The sequence below is a fragment of the Alosa pseudoharengus genome, unplaced genomic scaffold, assembly GCF_046254945.1.
Source record: "Alosa pseudoharengus isolate Yale_2024_CS ecotype anadromous, Long Island Sound unplaced genomic scaffold, YU_APseudo_1.1 YU_APseudo_1.1_scf_4, whole genome shotgun sequence".
In the NCBI taxonomy this organism is placed as follows: Eukaryota; Metazoa; Chordata; class Actinopteri; order Clupeiformes; family Clupeidae; genus Alosa; species Alosa pseudoharengus.
In genome coordinates this window covers 19619826-19642361 of record NW_027468774.1, presented here as the reverse complement: position 1 = coordinate 19642361, position 22536 = coordinate 19619826, and the positions used below count along the sequence as shown (strand labels likewise).

The window sequence follows — 22536 nt, the reverse complement described above, 5'->3', positions numbered from 1 at the left end:
AGGCAGCCAGTGAATTGAGAAGCTATTGATCCGACAGCAGGCTGCTCTCATTGAGATGCGGGCTGGAGGAGATAAACTAACTGGCCTCTGGAAGAGGGGTCATCTATCAGGACAGGAGCTACGCTTGCTTACTGACCAACTGCCCGACTAACTTCTCTCTAAAGGTGTCTGAGGGTCACTGTTGATATTGAAACACATTGCGAAAAATGCATTAATTGGCTTGTGTCGAAATGTTAATGGGATTAACATCAGGAACCATTCAGAAACATTTCAGGAAATGTTACTAAGTCTCGTGAAGGTAAATGGGGGGTAGGTCCACAGATTTTCTGGATAATCTATTCCTGTTCCTGTTTAAAAATGACCCCATAAAGGAAATGTTCCTGTAGATTTTAGGGACATTTTTCTACTTCGAAAAGGGGCTAAAGATATTTAGGTGAGATAGACAAATAGATATTGAAATGAAATGAGGAACTGGAACTCAATCAGCACTGATACCAATAACAACACGATTAAAGAAAACAAGAAAAAATGTGACATATCCATTTATCCACATCATCCATCTAAAATAGATGGACTGCCTAGATCCAATAACAACAGTCATGTAAATAACATAATCTTTTCGTAAACCTGGTAACAATACTGTAATATTGTGAGCTCTCTCTCACCTCTGACTCTTTGTAATGGCGTTCAGGGATCTCGTCATAGGCGATGTCAATGAAGCACATCTCCGTTGTCTCATCCTTCTCCACGGTGTCGAAAATCTACAAGAGGAAGTGGCATACAGGAGACTTACCACAGGGACAACAGGGACCATTAGTTATGGTGACAAACAAAGTTAAAACAAAAGCAATAAACTAAACAAAGGTAATGAGTAGGAAAAGAAGCAGGACATGTAATCCAACTCAAGTGCTTTTCTTTTGATGAGCACAAGATGGAGCTCTATGGTTGCTTTTATTTTTGCCCAAGCGACAGCATTACATAATCTTCTTGTTCCAGTAGCACTGGCTCTGCTTTAGAAAGCCCCAGTGTGTGCAGAATGAAGCGGAGCAGCAGTAAGTGTGATATACTGTATGTTCAGCTGCAGAGGTCAGGGAGTAGTAGTGCTGAAGGTGAACACTCAGCTATTATTTTTAACTTTGGGTTGAGGTGTCCTCTACAATACTGCTCGGGTGCTTTTGTAGATAGAGGAATTACACAACAATGATAAGAGATAAAAAGACCAACACTGGTTAACTGGAACTAACAGAGAAGATGTTCTAAGGCAGGAAAACAATAGATCTCATCTCTGTACTACAAGATCACCCCCTGAATAACTTATGAACTGCCACCTTTTCAGAGGAAATCAATTAAACTCAAGTATGATGCCTGTTCACTTGAGACCTAATAGAAAAACGTCGGTGAACTGACAAAGAATACTAATGTCAGCTTAATGGTGAAATTTCATCAAGTAAGTGAGCTCAAAGCGAATATATTACATGAGACTAGAAAATCCTCAGATAAACAGCTGACATTTAATTTTGTAGCTCTGTGGAAAATAACAAGTCCCTGACCTTATGAACATCCGTCGTCTGTGCCTGAAATCACACAAATATTCAGCATCTCATGTTTTCACAGAAACATTTTCACAGAAAATTGCCCTGTCAGTCAAGTCCTGGAAAAACACAGGCCTGCATTAATCTTTGGCTCAGGAGAAGGTGACAGATGGGCCGTTCCCGTTTTCCACACCATAAAAGGTATGCTACAGATTGAGCTATTTGAAGTCTTCAATGTTTTTTCTGAAAGTTTTCAATGACCAGCAAAAGATACCACTGCTCTAATGCCCTTCGTCCTTGATAAGAATTTCTCCCCTTTCTTTAAAATGAGTTGAATAGTAATGATCATCCTCATCATCATGAATCATCCACAGCAACACATCTTTCATAAAGAGCCCAAGCGGGGCTTTTTTATTTTTTCCTGCTCTTTACTCAAGGTTTGGTGACAAGTCAACAAACCGATGCAGGCGTTTGTTATGCTGCCAGAGTCACAACCCTGGGTGGGCGGGCGCAGGGCCAGAGCGAAGCTAATCAGTTTCTCAGGTGCACCAATTAAGCAGCCTTCAGACGGGGCCAAGCACAAACGAAACAGAACACAGCAGTCTGATGTGTCCGACCCCTCGTCCGTCTCTTCAGCGAGGCTGAAAGGAGATTGCACACATAGCTCTGGATGTGGCGTGTTTACATAACCCTGAATTACAAACGTGCACAATGGCACTTCTGAGCGGAGCTTTTTTTTCCCTCTCAGCCGTCTCTCTGCCACCTGGGCAGAAGCCTGACTCATGTCAGTGTCTCTCTTCATTTCTCCCGTAATGAGATTTCTCACTTGACAGACACGGCACACTGGGAGGCCCGAGAAGCATAAACCAGGCAGGAGATTCTATATGCCTCCGGTCTGCTTGGGCGTGACAATACAGATGTTAAATTCAACCTAGATCTGATTATCAGCTCATCAGGTCTACTGTAGCACCGAGTGTGTCTTAGCCAATAAAAGACAACCCAGATCACATTCAGTATTCCATCTGCTCAGATGAGGCTCCATTACAACACAAGAACCGACAGGCCGTTTTCTCCACACCTTTTTCATGATATGATTTTCTCAGAGGGGTGCTTCCACTTCAGCAACTGTAACGAGGAGTGTGGTGGGCAATTAATGCATTTTTAATGCTTCAGCTGGATCATCTGGATGCACCGATTGTGACCATGTGTGCAGCCCCTTAGGTCACCGAGAAGGTTACGGCTCCTGGTGTAGAGCCTTTCCCATAAGATTTCTGAAAATGAAACACGCCGTTGTGTTTCTTTCATTTCATGCCAGTAAGAGAGCTTTAGTTTCCTAGCCTGGCGGGCCATCCTATATCATTGAAATGTATAGTCTGGAATCGAACCATTCACCTCGCTTAATCCAAGGGGCGGGCAGAGAATTGTCTTTCAAACTGCCATGCAATAGGCCAGCGCTACGACCATATCCGTATCTGGTCGGCAAAACGTCAAATACATCCTTCTTCGAAAGGAATGACTTAAGTGCATTGTGTTGCTCAATTTTCAAAGTAGAGCACAAGTCCAACTCCTCCAAAGTTGACGCCAACGCCGATTCAAACAACCGCTCTTCGTTCGCCAGAGCCACCTTGTTGTTCACTGTCGCAGGACTGTCGTTATCCTGTTACAAAATAGAGCGCTGTGATTGGATGACATCCACGGCGTCAGCCAATAGAAATCCCTATGGTTTGATACTAGACGTACAGGCTGAGCAAATTAATTTGCCGCCGATAGGGTGCGTCTAGATTTCTAGGCTATCAGTTTCCTACTCTAATGGCAGAAGTCGCAGATCAGTTTCCTACTCTAATGGCAGAAGTCGCAGATCAGTTTCCTACTCTAATGGCAGAAGTGGCAGATCAGTTTCCTACTCTAATGGCGGAAGTGGCAGATCAGTTTCCTACTCTAATGGCGGAAGTGGCAGAAGAGCAGCAGAGGGAATTCATGCGTGCTCATCTTGAATGAGAAGACTGTTTGAGAACTGTTGCTGTGATATTAAACAACGTGGTTGAGACAAGAAAAAAATAAACACAGACATTACACACGATTCTTGACAGACTTACGTTGTCGTTGCTGCCTTTGTTGTCCTCATACTTAGTTTCTATATGAATGGAGAACTTCGGCAGAAATGAGCACTGTGGAGGAAAAATAATAATCCTGAGTGATTCCTTTATGCATCACTTCAGAGTGAATTTCACTTAGTGAAGTTAGCTGTCACCTCCTGTTAGCTGTTATCTGTACAATTTATTTCTGCATTCAGTTCAGTCACATCATTTCATAATCAAGAAGATTGTCCGGCTTCATACATGACATATGTATGAGATATATGTATATAGGACTTCTCCTCTCAGCTACCCCTTACCCCCCCCCCCTTCTCCATAGATGCCCACAACATGCTGGATTAAATTAATTTATGTCATTCAAGCAATCACAATAGGCAGCTACTGCACTGATCCCTTACGCAACAGAAGGGGGAAGGAGTCCAAACAGCAAAGATCAATGGGAGCAATAAAGGAGCTGTGAAGCACACAAGGGACTGAGATGAGAAGTGTGTGTGTGTGTGTGTGTGTGTCTCAGTAATTAATGATCTCTGATTCTTCCTGGACCCGCTCCCCGTCTGCGATCTGCTGATTTGTGTGACAGGACCGGGGCCTGGTAGTGGAGAGGGGCAAATGATGAAACGCTTTACGGATGACAAGAAATGGACAAGCGTGGCAAAGCAGTATATCATGGTGCTCTCCCCCCTTGTCCCTTTATACAGCATCGGTGGCTAGGTGAAACGTTATTCTGTGATGCTGCTGTATGGTGATGAGTTCTATAGAATGTCACAACAGAATCCAGCAAAAAGCCAAGACTATCTAATATGCACCATTAAATAAAAAGCTACGCTTTCAGGTGAGTGGTACACTATAGGCACAGAATATAACTGTAGTAAGATCAGTTTTCCCCAAGCTGAAGCTCTTTGTCAATCACAGGAGCACAATGTTAAACGTTGGGGAGGTAGTAATATACTATATAATCATATGAGATTAATAATAAAGATACTCAAACCTGAGCTCAATAGCACTAATTGAATTTGTTATGTGTACTTCTCCTGTTGTAGAGGCACCCTGATCTCCCTCCTCATAGTTTTATGCGTTCAGTCACGGCTGTTCCTATGTTTGGCCAGAAAAATAGCTTTTAGAGCGAATTCAACTGTCATTGGGATGGCAAACAGGTGTGCAAAAGTGAAACATGGACATCGCTGATGTCGGACCAGAGAGGAGTCGATCTGTCTGATTTTCAAAGAGACAGAACGATTTTTTTTCCCACTCTGCGGTGCAGCTCATTTACTCATGCATTCAGTCTTTAAATTGTTCATTGACAGATTGGTGTGAGTCATAGACACCTAACACCTTAGACAAAAAGAGAAAGAGAGACAGAGAGAGAGAGAGAAAGATCATATTAGTTTCCCTGTACATGTGTTTTTTGAAACTCTCCGTAAAAGCCTTGCAGGAGGAGTCCAATGGGGCATACCTACACATAAATACATTAATACAACTCCTGATGGAGTGTATAAAAATATAAAAATGAACCCCCCCCCTTCCCCTCTCTCTCATGTGCTAATCATGAAACTATCACGTATTAAACAGCAGCTGCAAAATAACACTTGAGAAAATCATTGAGAGTCCACATCAAGGAGCCGTTTGTTTTTTGTGGTTCTCTGGCACTGGTCCACACAGATATATTTAACCTGTGCACTGCGCACTGCCCACGGGCATTTCTGTACTCCTGCATTCAGCGGAGGGGCACCCGCAACAGCTGGGATGTTTTTGTTATCTCCCTGTGGCACACACGCGGCACCGCGTCAGACCCCCCCCCCCCCCCCCACTCCCACTTTTATCGCAGCGGGCAACAAGCCCTTCATAGACCGGATTTCGAGACCGCCGGCTACTGCTCCGCACTCTGTGCTATCGGGCGCAGGGGGGAGTGGGGAGCAGTGGCTGAATTATTTCCAATCCCTGCTGCATGCGCGGATGGTCACGGGTGGAGGCGCTCCAGTTACAGGGGGCCGAGGGGGCCTTTGGAGGGCTGGCGCTGAGTGTGTGACTCTGGCTGTGTTGTGTGTGTGTGTGTGTGTGTGTGTGTGTGTGTGTGTGTGTGTGCTACAGTGGTCACCTGGAGAGATGAAGGGAGAGAGAGTGGGAGGTACTCACTGTGTACTCTGTGTCAGGGGAAGCATCCATGTGGGCATAGACAGAGAGAAAGGCAAAGAGATGGACATTATGACATTTGTGACTCATACAGGAGTTATGTGGGAATTAAACTTATCATGGAATCACTAAATAAAACAAAACTAATCATGGAATCAAGGAATCAATCAACAAATGAAAAGGAAAAATCTTTGATAAATGGATGATTTACCTGTGATTGTGTGTGGATAGTAGTTCCAGGCCTTCTCTGTCACATAGAATATTCTGGGGACCACTGCTCTTGCCCAGCTTGGCAGCTTGCTACAGGAGAGGGGTGAGAAGACAGGAGACTTCAGAAACAGGGATGATCCATCTATTTGCTAAGATGGAAAATGTTGTCTTTGGGCTGGAGCATGAGGTATGGTGCTGATGCTAACAAGCCAGCGTGCCATTCTCTCATGCTGCTCACGACTCAGATTTATGTGGAGACTTGGGAAGAAGCAGCCTTGAATTGATAGGCTTTCAGTAAGGTCTTTATTATTTAATACACCACCAAAGCCCTTAAGGATGCTACGCGTTCTGCACTAAAACACATATAAAGCCCCTGCATGCCCAGAGGATGAAGAGGATTACTGTCTCTTACTGATGAAAAGCTGTACCTAGGTGCACAGAAACAATATACTACTGCTGGATCAAACAACAAATGTGGTCCTTTTAACTAGCAGAAGACATGAAATTATTTTGATTGAGAGAAATTGGCTGGGTAAAAGCCTGTCTCTTAATTAAACACGTAAATAGCTGGAGTTACTGAACGCTACATGAACTTTGTCTGGTATTGTGTTCTATTGTCAAATGAAATGAAAATGTGCTCTTTGGCAACAAAGGTGGGTTTGGTGTACATAGAAGAATGACTGTACGAAAAAGAACCACAATGATAAATATGGTGGAGGGTCAGTGCTATCGGTGGGGCTGTTTTTATGCCAAAGTCCTTGGGAACCTTATTAGGGTGCATGGTAATGACCTTTAAAAGAAAAAAAAATCGGTAACACTTTACTTGACAGTATCAACATAAGAGTGTCATGAACATATGACACTGTCATGACACATGAACCCTAACCCTAACCTCTAACCCTAATCCATTGATTCCAATGCTCCCCTCTTGCCTAAACCTAACCCTAACTTGTTATGACAAAAACCGAATGTAACTTAAAAACAGAAGCGTTATGTCATAAATGTGTATGACTTGTTTATGACACCTTCATGACAGTGTGTCATGTCACTCTTATGTCGATACTGTCAACTAAAGTGTAACCAAAAAAATCTAAGTATCTGCCACGAGACTAAAAGTGGGTCGTTATTGGATCATCCAGCAGGTCAATTAACTAAAACATATGTCCAGATCACAACATAAATGGTGAGAGAAAGTGGAATAGAACATTATGTCCAATATTCCAATATATGGTTTAATGTTCTGCATTTTGTCCAATATTCCAATATGTGGTTTAATGTTCTGCATTCTCATTAGTAGGTCACTTTGATACTAAAAATATGATTCTATGTAATGACTGTATGATATCTGTACTGTCCCTGTGTATATCTCTGTGTGACTGTGTTTAAAGATAAGCATATTATGACTTTGCAGTGTTTCACTGTTCTGCATGGCTGCGTCAGTAGCTATCTGCTCCGGATTGCCAGGCTGCCACTAATCAGGGTCTGATTCAGTGTAGTCCATGTGAGATGGGATGACCAACGCCATCTCCCGTCAGCCTGGAAGGATACTTAAACTATTTCCTTGTCTAGTTAGAGCAGCTGATGGATCTTTAGGTGAAGTCATGCTGTGTCTCCCTTGATGCGCATCATTGTAAATAAACTCTATTCCTGATTTTTCATACTATTGGTCTGACTGGGTCTCTATTAAATCTATGGTATCAAAATTACCATCAATGGTTTACTAAATACAAGATCAGGTTTCTTGCATGGCCATCCCAGTCCCCTGATCTGAACTCCATAGAAAAACAATGCTGAGGAGCAGGACCTAGGAATCTGTAAGATCTGAAGAGATTTTGTACGGAAGAACGTACAGAAAAATGATCTTGGGTTGTCATAGTTTACGAGCTGTTTTACTGGCAGAGGGAGGCTTTACAAATACAGGCCTGCCAATAATTGTGGAACATCTCTTTTTGTTTTTTCTTTATGAGGTATTTTAGTTTCTCAAAATAAATTAGCTTATTCCCCTTCAATGTCTGATTTCAATATGAGTCCATGATACCTATTTACTCAACTTTGTGTGTCAATAAATGTGAAGGGCGCTGTATATACAGCACATATAGCACATAGAGTAGCCTATCATGATCATTCTGTAACTATTGGGTCAAATTCAGCGAAATGCTCCTCAGTGGCCTCTAGCTATATGTTCAGCGTTGCACTCAGAACAATTCTAGTGTTTGTACAAGGTCCTAGTTTTGTAGCCTCGTGAGACCATCCTGATCTCGCGAGCTTCAGGGTTTCACTCGCAGATCAGTCTGGATACTTTCCGTTAAAGAAAATTTGGAGCAGTTCACCAAACGAACGTCCAATCAGCGTTGGCTTTGAGGCGGGTTGAGGTGTGACGCAACGAACAACATGACGGCATCCACAGAGAAGTTTTATTCAAATTAGAAAGTATTCCTGGGTAAACTGTGAAGCTATGAGTCTCAGCCATGCAGCTGGGAGGAATGAACGACACAGACATCCTCCACGGCTGATTCCAGTTCATAATGGAGGAATATACTTTCTTCAGTAGTGTAGGGCCTACCGTGAAAACTTGATGGGAATTGTCGTTGATTAGGTTCATAAATGGTAAGTTAAAACATCTTAACGTTTGTCACGTTACCTAACTTAATTGTATGTTAAACAGCATTAGAAGAATACTTTGTTCATCTAATTGGTTGATTTGGCCCGTCGATAACCAACAAAGGTGGTGATAGACAGATGGTTTATCCAATCAGCTAACCAGTATGTCCGCCCCTTCCCAAAAGTTCTTCAATGAAAAGTTCCCAGATGGATATGCGGAGCAAATCCGGAGTCAGGTTACTAGTTTTGTGCATGAGAAACAAACAGTGATCTGGGAGTAGGAAGGGAAGGCTGTAACTTGTTGACTTGCTCTTGAGCTCAAGTATCAACAGCAATATGAATTGCAGATTGACTCTTTAAATCCCTTATAGAATGCCCCATAGAGAAAGAACTATAAACGTTGCAGAGTGCAATGGTATTGCATTAGCTACAACATTGGGGGTTTGAGTTACCTACCAAACAGTGACAAAGACTGTTAACGACATCAACAAGACTTCTCGGTGTCTTCATTAAACTAGTCTGAGACTGAGAGTCTAAGATTGGTCAATCGCCACATCTCAAGTGGGATGTCTGGTCAATTAAATGCAGTTTCCGGACAGGTCTGTCTTTGGCCAGAGTTAAAAATGGGACCCCATAGATTTTCCATACGAGTGGTCTGACAGGGCCGTGCTTCCAGGACAGTGCTCTGCTCTGGCCGTCTGCCTGGCTATTTCTGGAGAGGCTATTTCTGATTTACGAACTGTCAGATCCATTTAACCGGGGCAATATGCCTGCCGTCATACCTTCCACAGAGAGGAGGATGGATGCTTCCGTTGTGCTTTAAGCACCTATGGGTCTGAGGCTGTCGAGCTATTAGACAACATTCTGACTAACATATCAAATAGACTATTTGAGTCTAGCATGAAACGATACATCCAGTCTCACCCAGTCCAGTCTCCACATCTCAGTTCACAGAGTTGATATTTTGTTGTTTGGTGGAAATAAAAGATACACAGAAGCAACAAGTCTTGGTTCTTGGGGGGGGGGGGGTCGGACACACCTCTAACTTAGTCAACTATTATAACAGTCTCTCCAGCACCATGTGTTATGTGCGTGTGTACGCTCCACAACACTTTTTCAGGTTTTTCTATGGATTCAAGAATGAGTTACATTCTTTGCTACCACATAGACGAAGAACAAATGAATGTGCATTTCTGATTAATGGCTGCTTAATGCACACATGGCCCCAATTTGAATCCCAATAGAAAAAACAATGTAAATTCATTTGAAGGAATTTTAAGGACTTTAATGTAAAGGATTTGTAATGCAATAAGGTAAAGATGCACAGTCTAGGATGTCTTTGGCAGTTGAGTGCCAAGCACTACTTAAATCACATTAATATTCCCCCTCTGGTTACTGATACCTGGCTGAATGACTGAATAATGTCTGAATAACTACAATATAATGACAGAATCATGAACACTGTATTTTACTTGACTAACATGATAGTGTAAATACAGTATATTTTGTTTGATCACAAGAGTTGGAAATGTTAACAGTTTTACCAGTTAGTAAAATTAAACAGGAGACCTGTACTTCCTTTATTTATACACCACTCAAACCAGTCCTCACACAGCCTCATCGTTCTCAAAACAAACAGACGGGAATAAAGCCATGCAACGGACACCAGCAGGAGCAGATGGTCTGGCCTGTGGCCCGGCGGGGATACGTACTTGTTGAGATAGACCCGCTTCTCGGTGAACTGGCCCAGGCCGTGCGTGGGGTCCTCGTAGGGCTCGTTCTGGACGACCTCCACGCCCTCCCCTCGCTCGCTCTGCTCCAGACTGTGCTTGCTGATCATGTACAGCTGGCCTATCCTGTACTGGAGACACAGGAGGACCACAAGTGCATTTATTATGTTACCGTGAAAATGCTTGCTTTATATTCTGTCTGGTTATATTTTAAGAGGTCAGAGATGGCAGGTTTTTCCCTATCATGCTTTATTAAATTCCTTTAAAAGAGGTTATATTTGCTATATTGATGAGTTTCTAGTTGTCCACAACTTCCACAACAAACTTCCCACCCAACTCTCCCCACAGCGGTAAAGATTGTTTACCAGAAAATTAGCCATTTGTTTGTGAACAGCCCATATATATGTGGTCAGATGGCAAATTTGAGGATAACATATGATTTCAACCTTTGTGTGTAGTGGGACAACATGTGCCAACACACCCAACTGTCCACATATGACTGCTGCTTATTTCAACATGTGCTGATGAGATGCTTTCTTTTCCCTCTTATCCTTGTATCTGGCTGACAAGTGGTGGAAATAGGATGCTAAGTGCTGCATAGGGCAGCCTGAATGGGTGGAGGTCTACTGAATTATTCATTCTCACTCTTTCATGTTTTCATGGACAAGATAAAGGACACACAGAGGGTCACAATGCTAATTAGCTTTTTTAAAGGCAAACGTAGCTTGTTTGGAGTACTTTTTACACCATGCAGATTGTCTTTTGCGAAGGCTCTCTTTAGTAACAAACGCATTGACGGAGAGCACAATGAACGCCTCTTATTACTCTGGCAGTGTACTGGCAGTGGCCAAATAAAAAGGGAGGCCAGCCTCATAGAGCTCATGGGAAGGTCATGCCTCCAGATAATGAAACCTGTGTGTTTTTGTATGAAGTGTGAGACCAGCATCAAATATAGACGTGTATCATTGATGCAAGTATGGGTACCTGAATGTAAGTCAGTGAAATACCAGTTTAAATGACTGGCTGTCTTTTCCAAACAACAAGTAAAATCAAGGATTGGCTTATTACACGTCATGCAGAAACCCTCTCAAGTTTCAAAATATCTAGAGATCATCCAGTCTAGGCACATTCAATTGATCATGTCCATCAAGCCAGAGGTAAATATAGGTATATGAATAGAGGGGCAATCAAATGGATGGCTTTCATGTTCATTTGGCAATTGGTTTTGACATCAGGCCGCACAAGACATAAATGACAAAATATAAACAACAATTAAATAATTTATTAATAATTTGAGAAAAAGCAGAGAAATGCAAGAAAACCAGCCATGTAGAAGTAAGGATACAATTTCAACCAATCAACATCTAAGATAATTCACTGTATACTTCTCTGTCCCTCTCTCTGTGATGTCATATGCATGGTCTGCTTGATTTAGTTCATCTCAGACTCTAAGCAGGTGGATATCTCTCAAGTAAATAAGGCAGTCAGAGAGTGAGGGATCAGAACCATCAGTCATTTTGCCCCTATCAGTCAGGTTTCAGTTTTGTAAGAGTTGTTTGCACTATAGGAGATTAAACGCAGACTTTTTTGCGCAGCTCGGTGCCTAATGATGGTCTTTTGAAATCTTAAAAGGATCCCTGTCTGTAAACCAATGGCTGCAATCACTGACTTGAAAGGAGAGAAAAAAACACAGACAAATGGTAACAGATGGATGTTTCAAGATATCTCTCTCCTCCATCTCTCACCCTACGTCTCCCTCTCTCTCTCTTGAGCACAATATTTCACAGGGAAAATAATGAACAGTAGATGAAAGGGTCGCTCTCCAGAGATAGGTCGCTGTGTGGGCGGGGAGGTGCAGCACGAAAGACACCGCCGACTTTTTTCTGACAATGGCCAATGTGGCGAATCTGTGCAATTACACAGCAGGCGACAATGCCACATTTAGCTTCCTGCAAGGCGACATAATTAATGCTATGTAGAGTTGGTATCCATAGTGACCAGACATACTCTCTTGTGTAAACCTGAGGTAACTGAGCATCTACAGTATTAACCCTGCAGAGAGGCATAGAGAGACATACAGGAACACAAAGGGTGGCAAATGGATCTGATGTGCTGTGATGTATTGGTGATACCCTCCTCCAGTTACTAAAAGTTTGAAGTTTCACATGCTGCCATCCCTGCCGTCTGTCATAGCCAGGGAGAACCAGACACCTGTTAACAAAATTTGAATTTGCTCTGCAGGTCAGTCTGGCAAGGAGGCCATTGACATCCATTTCCAAAAACCCAGGCACTAATCACAAGTGCTTATCCGGCATTTATATATGAGAAATAGAGCAGCACATTCAACACAACCAATGTCTGCGCTGATGGCGACAGGCTTAAACAGATATGGACGTGTGTTTTCTTTGGAAATAAGTAAACAACTGCATTTACAAGAAAGATTTGATTGCTGCACTTCTGAAACGATTTGCGAAGAGATTAATGCACCAATTTAAGTTTAATTTCACTGATGGTTATGGCCCTCGAATCGATGAAGCCTTTCCAGACCCATTCTCAATTGAGATTAGCGGTCTGGTGTTAATCAGGCTAGCTCAGTCATGTTCATTCATCCAAAATGTCTAAGAAATCTGAAGTGGCCTTGTAGGCCAGGCTCACACTATGTGACGAGAGGTTCTTGTTACATGACTTCTTACAATGTGACAGTGGTGACTACTAAAATTACTTTAAACTAAAAATTCATATGTGTCAGAAATTGACACCTTGAGCACCTGTCAGCTTGCTCTAAGCATTTATCATCACATCAGATTCATAACCACTTAAGCTCTATGTGTCAAACATTCTGGTATTCTAGCTAAAGCTGCTCAGAGCACAATGCTGGTGCTGTGAGAGGCTGTCCAGTGTCCGTGCTTCAGACATCAGCCATACAACTGTTATATTGTGGATGTGACCGAATAACATGATTACTCATCAGCATTCACGCTGACTTGAAAATGTTAAAAATGTTCTGGCGTGCGAGAATGAAAGGTTTCCTAGAAACTTCTCAGGAACTAAAAGCATTCCACTGAACAGGCATCATGTCCGTGGGTATGGTATTCAGAACAAGGTATTCATACATGACTGGTGTAGTAATTTATCCTGCCCACAAATATGTGGCAAGAAAACACAGTATAGGTCTCTTTCTCAGACCACAGTTGTAAGTGCAGATAGTTATTAGAGGCCCTTTCAGCTGCTTGAAGTCCTTCTGCCAAAGGCAAGAACAAAAGTCCATTTGAGTGCATAACGCAAGAACAACACCACAGACACACAGAAAGCTTTTAATTCGATAAATAAACTTGATGAATTCAGATCCATGCAGAGTGCTGACTGGGTAATGAGGTATCAGATTATGGCCTGCTGATAAAGATGTGTCTCCAGCAGTGGAGCACTGCAGCACACAGATGACTGCAGTCATTAGCACGCTGCTACTGCCATTCACTTATACTATAAGAGTATAGTGTGTGTGTGTGTGTGTTTATGGTCTCAGATTCCATCTGTGTAAGCCCTCACGGTTACATGATGGCACATTACTTCAGACCTGACTGGTGATTAGATTGCACCCATCCATTGCACCCACAACAAAAGGGGACGGGAGAGGGGTGAGAGAAGAGTCCTCGCAGACTGCAGAAGAAGTCCTCTCTGTGCTTGCGGGTTCACACAGCCGAGATTTATAGGGCTGCCAGCAGGCCATGGGGCGAGGGGGTGGAGGTGGGAATGGCAGTGGGAGTGGGACGATCAGTGGTCGGAGACCGTGGGGCAAGAGATGACAAATCGCACCCTACAGGCAGAGTGGAGCGAGAGGCATGATGGCGTCTGGGGTGGAGTTTGTCGCACGGATGGAGTCTCTGTAATGAGTAGGTGATTAAAGTGGCTGGGGCAAGACGCTGCGTGCTGTTTCATGGGTGTGTGGGTGGGACCAATTGAGGATGGATGGAATGGGAGTGTGTGTTGGTGTGTGTGTGTGTGTGTGTGTGTGTGTGTGTGTGTAGAGGGGATAGTGGAGTGGGGTTGGGTAGGGTCGGTGGTGGTGGTGGCCACACTAGAGTGGGTCTTGGCAAGTTACCAAGTGAGGGAGTGAGTGCAGCATTATACCTGCAGTCTATCCATCACACACAGGAAAGCCGCAGAGGGTGGGACAAAATGCAGCCTCAGCACATAAGGGCAGTGAAGACAACATAAGCAATAAATGGGAGTATGTTGGTGTGTATACGTACATGTAGATATAGGTAGATATATGGGCAGAAAGATATCCATTACAGTAATAGAGGTATCGTTCTTCAAAACCAGGACATTTTGAATGACCCTTTGAGATTTTTTTGGGCTGAACAAAGATGTTTTCTTATATCATTGATATAACAACCTATGTGTCTCCTAAGTGTGTTTTTATATTTCTGAGTATATTCTATTACACAGATGTCATATTAGTATGAGTGTATGTGTGTGTATGAGTGCTTGAGAGAGAAAGTGTCTATGCCAGTGAAGAAATGAAAGCATGTGTTCTGTACTCTCTCTGTACGTATGAATTCTTTATAATGCAACATACATATCTGAAAAAAGGTGCACACTCTGCACACATCTGGCTTGGAAAAACTGCGCTATACTGAGAGGGATTTAAACCAGACTAGAAAAGCTGAAGATAATGACATTTACACAGACATACAACTGAGATAATAGATCAGTAATCTCAGTAATCAGTAATTCTCGTAATTTTCAGTCCACATTAAAGTTTTGACAGGGTGAACTGTGGTCTCTCCTTTCTGTAACAGACCATGTTGTTGCAGCATAGCAATCAGTCTTCAATTATGTGAGAGTTCGTATTTTTTATTTTCATGACAAATATTTACATAATCAAAATCCATATTCTTCTTTTGCCAGATAGCAAGACCACATATAACAGCCTCTTTATGTGGTTGCATGGCAACCAAAAACCAAAAACAGGTAGACAGTTAAATAGTGTTGCACTCGCAATACAGAGAAGAGCAAACTGCCTTACAGGCACAAACTTCTAATTCTGAACGAACACACTCATAGCTGTCAGTCAAAGCCTGTTTGTCTGGCATGTAACATTTATCTGGCGGATCGAATATTAGAAGACAGCGTAGCAATCTCTGTGGGCTCCCTTTCATGGCTGAGCTGCAGTGCTCACACGCGGCAACAATGTAAAGGCTGACTTCAGGGGACTGTCAGAGTCACTACTGATCCCCTCTCTCACTCTCTTTATTTGCATCCAAGATGTTCAACTGCTGACACACACACACACATACAGACACACACACACAGACACAGGAGATCATACACACACCCAAGCAAGCACACACACACACACACACACAGCAGATCATACACACACCCAAGCACACGTACCCACTCATCGCTCTCTCTGTAGGAGGCGAGAGCTGAGATGGATGGTTTGTAGCAGAGAGGATAGCTGAAGTTCCATTAGAGTGGGAGAGTTATGTGTCTGTGGGGGCTGACAACCAGCTGGGACGTTACATAAGATTCTTGTAAGTCTCTTCCTCTATCTCTTTCCCTCATTGTCCTGAGTTTTGAGGTGCAGTGCTGCGTGATCATCAGGAGGGCCACTGATAGAGGGAGCACCCTGCTGAGAGCACACTAGCCAATGTCAAACAGACCTCTGATGCTTGAACTGACACTAACAACTGCACGTTCAGACACTCATATCCCTGATTCTTGCACAGCTAACCTTACAGCTGACGTAGGGTCAAAGCAGTTCAGACCTGATAGTATTTGTTTATCATTACACCTTAGCATTGTAGTTCTTTCACTGCTGTCTGTCTGAACTCATTTACATTTGTTTGTGTAATGTCTTTAGTAATGTAAACGCTAATGCGGTCTAATGTGTCCTGCGCACTGGGAGTTCCAATGCATGTGGCATTGACAGGAACGGAATCTAAACAGTGGTCAGCAACGTCTCCACACCTTCACCTACACCTTGGATCCATGTAAACAGAGATCTGTCTCGGCTGACCATCGTGTCATGCAAGATGCATCCTAAAAACAAATGTAAAGGCCCCCTGCGGCACATAACACATGTATGTGTAGTATAACTTTATTGATATCTCTCTTACTCTCTTTCTGTTATAAGTCATGTGCAGACCACATTAAACTGTTCCATGAGAGGAATATAAGGAATATGCTCATGTTAAACTATTAAATGAGAGGAATATGAGCAAAAAGACAAATGTGGGTGTTTATACAGATATATTTGAATGTGTGATTCAATGAGTTAGACATCACCAGAAGTGCATTACAAATCCACCTAGTCCCAACCTCCTGCATTAGAGCACTGAGATGCACAAAAAAGTGCAAGTTAATGGAATAAACCTGCTAAGAGGCAAACACTCTCAAACAGCCAGCAGCCAAATTTAACCTCCTGAGCCATATTAAACGTGTGTGACCTCTGGTGTTATGCATGGACTCCAGAGAGGAGTGACCGAGGAGAGGAGCTGAGGTGCTGACAGGGAGAGTGTCAGGAGAGAGAGATGACTGAGAGAGTTGTGTTAAATCTCAGTTAAATATAAACACACACACACACACACACACACACACACACAATAACAACAACACATGCCTTATATACAACTTTCACATGTCACCTTAAGCTATGTTTCACCCATTTTCTTGTATTTTTGTTTCCCATGTCTTATCATATAAATGGTAAATGGACTGCATTTATATAGTGCTTTATTGTACTCCTCAGAGCGCTTAAAGCACTTTACAAAGTAATGCCTCACATTCACCCAATCACTCACACACACACACACACCCACTCATACACCGATGGAGGAGGTGAGGCGCCAACCTGCACATACTCTGTAAGACACATTACATTGTTGTCCATCTGTCAATTAAGCTTATATTATTCAACAAAATGACAGTGCTGTTGTAAGACCTTGGTTATAAGAATTAATGACAAGGAGGGAGGGAGAGAGAGAGCTAGAGCGATAGACTGAGGCTGAGGGAGAACTACAAAAGAGGTCAAGAATAGTCCTCTGTCCCGACTCCCCCCTAGTCACCCCTGCTCTCAGTGACCGTTGTGGGGTTGGGGGGGGGGGGGTGGTTGGCTCTCCCCAGTCCCAGTGGAGAGGGTGTGATGACAGCCAAACAGCGCTCCTGACGGAAACTAGTGGCAGAAAAAGCCAGGGACAGGTGAGGGCTCATTCCAGGCTGCAGGGATCGGACAGGAATTCCATGACAGGAATGGTATAGGATGGGCTGGGCCTGGGATGGAACAAGAGAGGAGGATGGGGGGGGGGCATTATTTCCCCTCGAGTCTGGGCTAAGTCTTGCCTGACCTCCCAGGCCCTACTGAAACCCCTCAAGTGTCACCAGGGCTGATGGATAGCCTGGACATCACATGGTGACCACTGGGCCTTTCACTGCTCTATTAGTCAGAAAATAGAGACAACAGGAGGGATCAAGGCTTTATGCGCGCAGGCAAGCTTCCCAGAAGTCCTGCTTCACTAGGTAGACCACTGAAACCACAAGTGCGCATATAAATTGCTGAGTGAATGGAAATTTCTTTGGTGAATTTATAGCACATAAGATTACCTCACAGACAGTCTAAAACCATCTGACTTATTCTCAGTCTCACTTAAGTCCAAGGCCGCTCTGTTTCCCTTGACAGTTTTCAGTTTGCTAGTTACATTTTCAAGTGCCACTCACGCTGACCACACTAGTGTGTTGATGACTGCAGCTACCACTGATTGCACAAGTATCTCATCTGTTGAGGCTCGTACCCGTGGCCAAGAGGAATGACGTTAATGGACTGTGAAAACACCATCCGAAGCGAAGCCACACAGAAGGGACAGCAGGGGACGTGTGGAGCACAGCATGAAAAAGAGGAGTGCGAAAGTGGCAGTCATCAAAGCAAACGCTCCTGTTTTTCAGCAGACATGGTTCCTGAGATGTCAGCATGTGTGAGATATATGATGGTCAGTTCTGCATTTCAGATATGGTTTAGGACATAGGACTTTACACTTCAGATGAAAACAAAAAATAAGAATAAAGGAGCTGGTCAGTGCATCAGTTAACAGGGGTTTGATACAATTCATATGCTTATGAGAGAGTAATTATGACCACCACTAGTGCTGGCGAAGCATGGTCATATAACTTTTCCCTCCATTCCGGGACCCCGGAACATCAGGGCACATGAAACTTGGTGAGCATGCAGCCCCAATAGGCTGATAAGAAACAGAAGTGTTTGGTGCCCGGGGGCACTATCCCCCCCTGCGCTGGGCCCCTCAAGAGCCAGGTAGGCCAAAGCCACAACTCACTAACAGTTGTGTGATTGCATCCAAGATGATGAAATATCTGTGGTATGTTGGCCTTAAGGAGCCACATCAAACATGGCCATAACAGCTCAATTGTGGTGTAGCGCAATCTAGTGAAAGGTACTGTACATGCAGAAACATTGTGACAACACTTGTGATGAATTTATGAATTTCAATATCTCTATGGTGGTTCTTCTGTATATTTCAAGAACCACCTGGCTCCATACACCCATCTACACACAGACGGAGGGAAACACTAAGTATAGGCCTGTTACACATACACTCATAAACTGGCACACACACATACACACGTGCGCACATGCACACAACACACACAAACAGAGAACACACTCACATTCACTCACACACTTTGGTTGTGAGTGATTAATTTTCTGCAGACAGAACATGTAGGATTAAGCAGTGATCATATTATGTAAGACTTCTTTGTGCCACCATTCACACTTGCATATGAGTCTGTGAACATTTCTCACTCCTACTGCCAGCAATAATCATTGGCAATCAATAACAACACACAATCAATACCCATTATTGATCTTTAAAGAGATCAGTCATCTGTAGGATGATGTTAACTGAGGAGAGCAACTGCATACCCAAACAGTATAAGATGAAGAACAGGGGCCCCAGCTATGGCGCAACTGGCTGGGGCACCTGCACCGTACGCCGGCGACCCGGGTTCGATTCCCGCCCCGTGGTCCTTTCCGGAGCCCCGACTCTCTCTCCCACTTACTTCCTGTCACTCTCCACTATCCTGTCGCATTAAAGGCATAAAAGCCCAAAAATATATACTTTAAAAAAAAAAAAAAAAGATGAAGAACAGTAAGCAGTTCACAAGAGCAGTAGTGATGCTCTACAGCCATGGGAGTCCTATATGTGTCATCGACTAGCGTAAACACACATTTTCATTAAAAGGCACTTATCAAGCATGGTCACTGACAGCAAGCTGTGGCTTTCCCTTATCACTCTGCTTAAATAAGCCTGTAACCGGGAGTATTGCTGAGAAAGAGTAGTTCTAATAAAAAAGAGACCCCGCTACATCATCATTGAGAAAACTCCTCATTATGCTGCCTTCACAGGTTTACACTGAACCAGAGGCGGCAAAATGCTGCTACAGTTTGTGTTTTAATTCAGCATGCTAGCGGTGTGCTAGCAGAGGTGTGATGTCTCACATAGTGCCTAGCTTGATCAGAGGTGTGATGTTTCACATAGTATCTAGCTTGATCTACTGTCTACTTGATCCATTATCAATAACGTTACAAGGATTTACAACAGTTGCTTTTGTCTTCCCTTACCATCTCATCATTTTATACTGATCCTTGAGGCAGAATGAAGGCACAATATTTTCACCTTCAACTGTCTAAAAGCCAATTCAAATGACACCCCCTCATCCCTGCTGCTTTATTAAAGACCACATGGGGATGGTCTGATCCCCAAGACCTTACAATCAAATGGATGTGACTGAGCTCTTCTTCTGCAACATTCAAGCCAGCAGCTTGGATTATAGACCCAGACTGACCAAACTGTCTGGTGAAAGATCTTCTTTAAAACACTAAAGAATAGGAGGAAAGATGACATACAGACATGAAGTGTTCATGATGTGTCATAATCTCCTGCAATCATGTGCTTACTTGTATGCTTTTGAAGATAGCCCGGTAAATAAGAGGAACTCCACCTATTCTTTCATAGCTGAACGTAGATGTTCACTGAGGAGGCTTTTTGATCCAGCTTTTTTGTGTATCCACAAACAAAACCTCACAAAGGCTATGAAAGATTAAAAAAAAAAATGAAACAAACAGAAAAATGGATGCTTTTGAAAGAGGCATGCCTTTCTGGTCTAGAAAACTGGTATTTTCAAACATAATTTGAATATTCTGAAAGAAAACAGCTGGTGTATAACTTCATGCAAGCAATAGCCTAGCCCAATAATTAAATATTGTTTATTATATTAATAAAGAATTATGATGCCTGAAACTATCTCAGCAACAGAGAAATGAAACTGCTCCAACTGGGCTCAGAGATGTGGGAACACATATTGTGTATTGCTGGTAAGAGCATGTGTTCTCAAAGAATATTATGATTACGACCTTGAGACAAAATAAAGAAAAAAATAGTTGTCCATTACTGAACATCATGCAAGAAACAGTTTACTGATAATATTTCACTCTGGTGCATTCAGGGTAGACTAGAGAGAGAGAGAGAGAGAGAGAGAGAGAGAGAGAGAGAGAGAGAGAGAGAGAGAGAGAGAGAGAGAGAGAGCAATGAGGAAATAAGGACTTATTCAGTTAAAAGGTGGCTTAGTAGCTTAGTTTAGGATGCAGTTGTTTTGATTTACATAATCACATTGAACCATGGTTATCTGGCCACACAACCCAAAAGGGCAACATTAGAAGAAATCAGAGCAAATGTTGAATACCCACGTTATAAATAGAAGTACAATTTGCAAAAGTTTGGTCACTATATCTGGACTTATTTTCCTATAACAATTATATTTATGGAATCTCATGAGATAGACCGAGGAAGAACAGACTATGTAATAGGGTAGCCTACTTTTAGACACTATTGTAAAAATAAAACATATATAAACATATCACTCCATCTGTTTATGGATTTGTATGGGACAGTTGGTCCCCTCCCATGTTGACTCTACAGCTATATTAGTCCAGTCATTTTAAGCCAAAATAGGGGTCAACGTTGAACAAATTGCAACAGAAGAAAACTAAAGTGATTTTGTATCCTCAATATGTCCTGAGTAAGGGAAGAAAGCCCCGAAGAATCCCAATAGGGGAAAGTTTAGAAAAAGACCTAAATATACCCTATTCATGCACCTATACAGTATTTTTCTCACGCAAATAGGGGGAAAGAATTAACCTTCACATATCACCATGAAAATTACTGAGTTGATTACTTACATCAAGACAAACAAAAAATTTATTATACGTTTTTTGAAATTGTTTGTTAACATGGGCCAGCAGGGCATAATGTAATTATGTATAGCTAGGCAAAGTAAGGTCTGACCCAAAACTAATTGCAACATTTGACAAACAAATTGTCCAAGGCATGGAGGAAGATAATACATGTCTTAACTGGTATTATATCTCATCTAGAGGGTATATGCTTTTAGAAAATATATAGTTTAGGGTGTTTAATCTGTTTTCCCTGGACACTATAGGCCAAAATGTATCCACTTTACACTAGATTTGCCTTTACAGAATAGAGGGCAATGTATTGTGCATGGCATGAAGGAAGATGGGAAATGTCTTAAATGGTGTTATATCTCCTCTAGAGGGTATATGCTTTCAGAAATATATAGTTTAGGGTGTTTAATCTGTTTCCCTTAATAGTGCAGGCCAAAATGTATCAGCTGTTCACTTGATTCACCTATACAGAATAGAGGAGTATGTGTTATGCATGGTATGGAGGAAGATGGGAAATGTCTTAAATTGTGTTATATCTCCTCTAGAGGCTATATGCTTTCAGAAAATATATAGTTTAGGGTGTTTAATTTGTTTTCCTTAATAGTGCAGACCAAAATGTATCAGCTGTTCACTTGATTCGCCTATACAGAATAGAGGAGTATGTTATGCATGGTATGGAGGAAGATGAGACATAAGTTGATTGATGCTATATTTAATGTACAGTGCATATGCTTTTAGAATATGTATAGTTTTGACTGTTCTATGACTTTGGTAAAACCATGACCCATGCATTATTAATTATTAATCTTAAACTATATTTATTAGTATAGCATGCACCTTTTTGCCAGATGTCACAACAATAGTCACCTTTTTGGCACCCTTCTGTCCCATCTGCACCCTTCTGTCGAATGTGGACATTATCATGTCCATCTTCAACTTTGCCTTCACAATTTTCCTGCATTCACTAACATTAA

General features: G+C 42.5%; 1 protein-coding gene across 1 annotated transcript in view; it reads right to left on the bottom strand.

Moving 5' to 3' along the window:
• The window catches only part of pitpnc1a (phosphatidylinositol transfer protein cytoplasmic 1a), a 38151-nt gene that overhangs the window by 8076 nt on the left and 7539 nt on the right, over window positions 1-22536 (bottom strand). The window contains exons 2-6 of the mRNA XM_076266819.1: window positions 10282-10430; window positions 5970-6058; window positions 5762-5769; window positions 3629-3700; window positions 666-761 (exon numbers count right to left, since the gene is read on the bottom strand). Coding sequence (XP_076122934.1) covers window positions 666-761; window positions 3629-3700; window positions 5762-5769; window positions 5970-6058; window positions 10282-10430 — 414 coding nt within the window. The remainder of the gene's footprint in view (window positions 1-665; window positions 762-3628; window positions 3701-5761; window positions 5770-5969; window positions 6059-10281; window positions 10431-22536) is intronic.